Source organism: Amblyomma mixtum, chromosome 10, assembly GCF_055824585.1.
Source record: "Amblyomma mixtum isolate Tamu chromosome 10, ASM5582458v1, whole genome shotgun sequence".
NCBI classification, from domain to species: Eukaryota; Metazoa; Arthropoda; class Arachnida; order Ixodida; family Ixodidae; genus Amblyomma; species Amblyomma mixtum.
In genome coordinates, this window is record NC_143021.1 from 147,705,360 (window position 1) to 147,711,359 (window position 6,000).

The following is a 6,000-nucleotide window of genomic DNA, read 5'->3' on the forward strand; positions in this document are numbered from 1 at the left end:
ACCTTGGAGGACGGTGCTCATACGTGGTACGAGAACCGTGAGGACACTCTTTTATGTTGGCATGAGTTCCGACGTCAACTGCTCGCCGCGTACGTCAGCGCTGATCGTCGGGAGCGAGCAGAGCGCGCCCTGCAGTCCCGTATGCAAATGCCCAACGAAACGGTTTCGATGTACGTCGAAGACATGACGCGTCTCTTCCCACGCGCTGACCCAGCCATGTCGGAAGCCAAGAAGCTGCGCCACCTAATGCGTGGTGTTAAAGAAGAGCTTTGCGCCGGCTTCGTGCGCAGCCCCCCAAGCACTGTTGCCGAGTTTCTAGCCGAGGCTGTCACGATGGAGCAGGTCCTCCGGCAGCGTTCCACCGCGTACGACCGGCCAGTCTTTGCTGCTTCTGTTACGGAGTCTCTACCGGCGTTAAACAGCAATACAGACTACCTCCGTGACATGATCCGCGCTGTCGTCCGTGAAGAGCTAGCGAAGTTATGTGGTACCTCACAGCCAGCGACCAGCTCCCTTATGGGCGTTATCCGTGAAGAGGTGCGGCAAGCTATCAGGCCTCTTTTACTGCGCGGCGAACCACAGCCCATCCAGACCGACTACTACCGCCCGACGTACGCTGAAGTTCTGCGGCGCCCTTTCCCAAATCCAACGGCATTTCCATAGCCCGTCTAGACAGACTACTGCCGCCCGACCTATGCCGATGCTCTACGACGCCCTGCCCCAACTCAGGCGGCATTTGTTCAAATCCCACACGACGTCCCGCTACCCTCCGTGCAGCCAGTGCAGCACATCCCGAGTAGTGATCGACGATCCCTGCGCAGAGCAGACGCCTGGCGTGGCCCTGACCGGCCGCGTTCGTGTTTCCACTGTGGGGAGGCCGGTCACCTGTTCCGCCGGTGCCCATATCGAGAGCTTGGCCTGCAGGGTTTTTCCTCCGATGCGCTACGACCTCGATTTGGACAAAGGCCCCCTGAGATTGAGGAGCACGTGACCCAGCACCTCCACCACAAATGTCACAAACAGAATAGGAAACAGAAGGGCTAGGCGCAGGCCGCAAGCAGAGGAGCAGAGTCCCAGCTCCGAGAGCACGCGAGTTCCTCACTTCTTCGTCCTTTCGGCGCCGCCCGGGAACACCTGGCGGCGATATGCGGGTTCGTGAAGGCCGCCAGTGGTGGCGCAAAGCGATGGTTCTCAAGAAGGTGGTTGCACGATTGTACATTTTGAGAAGGGACCGCGAACGTCTTCTAAGGCGGAATAGGCAACATCTGGTTCGAACCCAAGAACGCTACAACGTCGTCGATGACAGCGACGACGACGCGGACATCCGCTCCGAAGCTAGCAGACCCTCAAGTCCTAGTACCGCCGACGCGAGGGTGAGGCACGTGATGGACTTGCCGCAAGCACTCAGCACGCAGCATCAGATGCAGCTGCTCGATGCAGCATGCCAACCATTCCACGCAGGAGAACCCGGCCACGCCCGGAACCTAAACGGCTGAATTATGATCACAAATTTCACCAAATCTCTTATAGCATTGCCAAAATTGATCTCTTCACAGAGGACAGAATATGCATCAGATGTGCCTATCAGGCAAGCGGCCCGACAACGTCCCAACGCCTCTTGTTCCTTTCCGTTTCCCTCGCTGCAGCCGCAGCTATAAATCTATGCACAATAAAGGACCGGACATCTTTCCTGGCCTAGCTACTGATGTGTCATGTCTCTGCATGAAGCGATCGATACAGGTCCGAGAAATGTGAGACACAATATTTAACGTTACAAGTTTTCGCAAAATGATTTCTGCCGCTAGTTTCTTTCGCCAAGTTGCCACTGATGCCGCCGAGACTTCCTTAAAATGCCACGTTCGACAACCGTCGCCCAGCAAACTTCCTTTACCGCACTAAGGATTAGTCCCCGCTTTGAAATGGGCGAGTGTTTACTTCACTCCAGCTGCTCATCACAGATGAGCGAAGTGCAGGTTCCCTGGCTTCATGGCACATAGCTTAGGAACGAAACTGTCTGCATTCAAGGGAAGCTCGCCCGGCCTTGGAGAGAACTATGGCCTTAAGTTGTTAGTGCCGGACAAAACGTTGGGTCCTTAGCTGGGTGGCTAGGTGCCAAAGTAATCAGTTCACCGAGCTAAATAGTTGAGTAAGGTTTCTGATGTCAGCTGATGAGACGCTACCAAGTGTATCTTGCGTATCGACCGTAAAAATTTAATGAGATGGATTAGAATTGCAGATAAACTCATGTCCGACAACAGTACCGAATGCATTCATTATGTTGTCCGTTGTGCGCCGCAGATGTCTCTCTCGCACTTTCTCCTCAACGTTATCCTGGCCAATCGCTAGATCTCCAAGGGAACTACTCTGTTATGACTAGAAATTAAAGAACACAACTTCTCGTTAGGATATACACGCCCAGATGAAGTACCGACGGCGCGATAGCTTAACACTGCGTACATCGAGTAGCTGAAATGCGTCGTTGTTTGCAAAGGTTTCATTTAACCTCTTAAGAACTTCTGCAAGAGGGAAGACACGTCCCTGCATGATATGCGTATACAGAGTGTTGCAAGCGTACGTTTTCACACCATAACACCCCTAGCCATAAGTCTGCTCTAAGGGAGGGGGAGGGGGCTTACAGCTGCGTGGTAGATGTTCATCACCTCTATCTTCTGTCTCAACACGGTAAAACACTCGTTGCTAAAGATAGAGACAGTGGCATTTGTACGAGAAACCGCAACCTAAAGCCTTTTGTGTGACGTAATACCAAGCAATATTCCTGACGTAATACGAGGAAATTAAGAGCCATGATCACTTTTGGAAGAGTGGCATTCTTGGAAATTCCAAATAACCCTTTCCCCGTTTCTATTCTTATCATTAGTGTACATTTCTAGCTCTTTTTATTTCTACTTTAATTTGGAAGAGACTTCAGTGGACATTAATAAAGGTTCTGTGTACGTAGACACAGCTGCAACTGAGCTTTCGGCCACTATAAGATGACAATGGCCGTACATTTTGTTGGCATCTATTAGGAACGCTGACTGGCTGGTCGGTCAGACTGAGCGAGATTTTAAATTTTTAAACTTTTACCGAAGCGTTAAAGGCAGGGTCAATGGCTGAAAAGAGATGTTATTGCTTGCTCAGTGGTCGAAAGGCAAGCGCTAGAGAATGTGGGTATGCTTCTCTCGAGCCGCGCTAGGCAACGCGCACCTCAGCTGTACAGCGGCTTCCTTCTCTTCTCACAAAGGCACCTTCGTGCGCAAGGAGTTAGCCCACGTTTACACTCCACCGTTCTGCCTTTCCAACCGTCCGAGTCGGAGTCGTATTCATGATCAAATTAGACAGATGAAGTCGTCTTAATAAATTCTTTGCCATAAAAGCATTATTTTTCCACGGGTGCGATACTGCTTTGTGTCATCTGCCTGGCACTTCAGTACCTCCACGATTGACGAGAGCAACGCGTCGAGAAACAAGCGTGCCCTATTCCGCCGAAGCCGGAGAAACTACCGACGAGAACACACAGTATAGTCCAGTGGCTCACAACCAACGCTGCGCTAAACCTGGTAATCAGACATAAGTTTTGCAATAACGACCGGGACAAACGGATGTGCCGTCACGGTGACATCTGTCGACCTGAACGCACATTGTGACCTGTCGACCCGAACATACAATGGGATAAATATTCAGAGCTTCTTAGAAGAAACCTCGCAGAACTTCCTATTGGTCTCTACCCGGCCATGTAACGCGACTGGATGCTTGCAATAAAGCAAAACAGCACGGCAGTCGCTTTCTCAAGGCAAAGCTTGGGGGATTCGCGACAGAAGATACGGGCGTTAAACCTTCGCGGCAGTCGGCGGCTACGGAATCGGCACCCTCCTCGGTTACCGTGATAAGTATGATGCCACATTGTCGCACAAGTACCTCGTGGAAGGAGCACGTAAAGGTCTTTTATAAAGGACGTGTTTTAATCATGCGCCGTTCTTTGCCACCGCAGGGGTTACCTTCCTATTGTATCCCTTAACTTTCCGTTTGATAGCGCGGGGTACAGGTGCTCTTATGTGCAGGATGCTACAAGTTCCGTACTTTAAATCTGGCCCTTGGAAACTCCCTCCCCTGTCGGTGTTCAGAGTAGTCGGTTGTCAAACATTCCTGCCATATCATGCAGGGTTGGCACCGCTGTACTCATTCTGTGTGCTGTGTAACGCGCGCAACAATACGAACCGCATGAAGGCTACAACGACTATGACAAGGGAGGCGATACAAGAATACATGCCAGTGTGGCGCGCTTCCTTTGGCGTAAAGCTTAACTAATCGCCCGTAATGTGGCCGCACCGTTGCTATTGTCTTAGACGCAAAGCAGAGAGAGTGTTTCAAGAGCCGAGGTTTACATTTGAATGCAGCGTGTTGTCACTCTCCTTCACGTGCTAATCTTCCTCGAATGGGAACTGGACGTTCGTCACATCACAGCTGTGAGCAGTGGTTCTTCGTTTAATTGTTGACCCACAAGCAGGGGTATGGCACTCGGACAAACAGGACGGCCATGTCCGCTCTTGCCTGGTCGATCCTGAGAGTGGGTACAGTTTCCTGACATGCTATCAGACGTCCAGACCTGTAATCTTAAAATATCAAGGGCCTCAATAAATCTGTGGAAGCGAATCCATTTCGGCCTGCATCCTCTGACAAGAGCTTGAAAGCCGCAGCATGGCCCTTTATATTGTGGTAGGGACTGTACATTTTGATCTGTGCGTGAAGTAAGCTCTGGATTAGAATACTGTTCTATGTCGCGAATTGCGCTGCGAACGAAGTAGCTTGCAGGGTACGAAGTGCGCCACGACTACTTACAGTGAGGATCAGCACGCCAAAAAGATGAAGCGCTTTCAGGGACATTATTGATCGTGTTCTCTCGGTAAAACAGGTTTCAGATTCATCTGCGAAGAAAACCACACACATCACGTATAACAGCTTGTGCAACAAACACTATCTTGTATCAGCCTGTAAAATAACTGGATAATAACGTGCATATGAACGCAGAAGTCAACTCTTGCTTACAGACCCTGCTTAGCTGCACCTGATAGCGTCGCGAGTACGGCTGATAATTGCGACATGCAAAAGAAATATTATTCTTTAGAATTAATATTTTCCGACGCTTTGTTTTGGCCTCCTAGGGCTCAGGGCTACATTCTGTGACATTGGGGAAAGCTGTAAGCAAGGATGAAGTGCTGTTTGCCGGGCTTGTTGCGGAAGGCAGCGCTGTTAGATGGGTGAAGCAAGAAAGAATGAAGCAGGACACGAATCCACACAAAATAAGTGTTCGTCCCTTGTACGAGTACGTGTCAAAGTATGTGTCCTGCACTCAATGTACATGCAATAGTGAAGCAGGACGCGTGAAGGATCAACTACGATGGAGATACATTTGCTTACCTCACATTTCAGAATAAAAGGATAAAAGGAAGGAGGAAAATGCAGAAGTTACCAATTCAGACTCTGTGAATTAGAATCAGTATTCAGAGGTTATTCGGGCTGTGTGACCGCTGCTTAGTGCTAATTAGTAGATTTCTAGCTTTTTGGCAGTTGAAAGACACAACACGTTCGTGACTTTGAGACAACTTTAGTATGACTGTTATCGGGACTAATATATGTGTTTGTAGGTTATTTGGTGAATGCAGTAATTATCATATGCCAGCTGAATTGAGCTTAGTCGCACATCCAATGGTATATGCGGTTATGCAGAATTTATCACCCATTGATATCACTTGGCTCTATGAAAGATAGTGATTTGCCAGTTTCCTGATTATTTATTGCAAGAATTCTGGTTTTTTCACATATATATAGAGTACAGCGATTGCTACGGCTTATACCAATGTACTTTACGCATGCAAGAAAAGACCAGTTTATGTATCGCATTCAAAACCTGGTGCGATTTTTCGAGGCCGGCATGGATTCGATCAGCCAGAGCAATTGCCTTGCCGTGCGCCGTGTCAAACGTAAGCCGGAATCCCGATA

At 49.5% G+C, this 6,000-nt stretch overlaps 1 protein-coding gene across 1 annotated transcript in view; it reads right to left on the reverse strand.

Annotated features, from left to right (window-relative positions):
* The window catches only part of LOC149327264 (dermonecrotic toxin SPH-like), a 57,342-nt gene extending 52,458 nt beyond the window's left edge, over positions 1–4,884 (reverse strand). The window contains exon 1 of the mRNA XM_089563920.1: positions 4,840–4,884. Within this exon, the coding sequence (XP_089420046.1) occupies positions 4,840–4,884 (45 nt within the window). The remainder of the gene's footprint in view (positions 1–4,839) is intronic.
* Between the last annotated feature and the right edge of the window lie 1,116 nt (positions 4,885–6,000).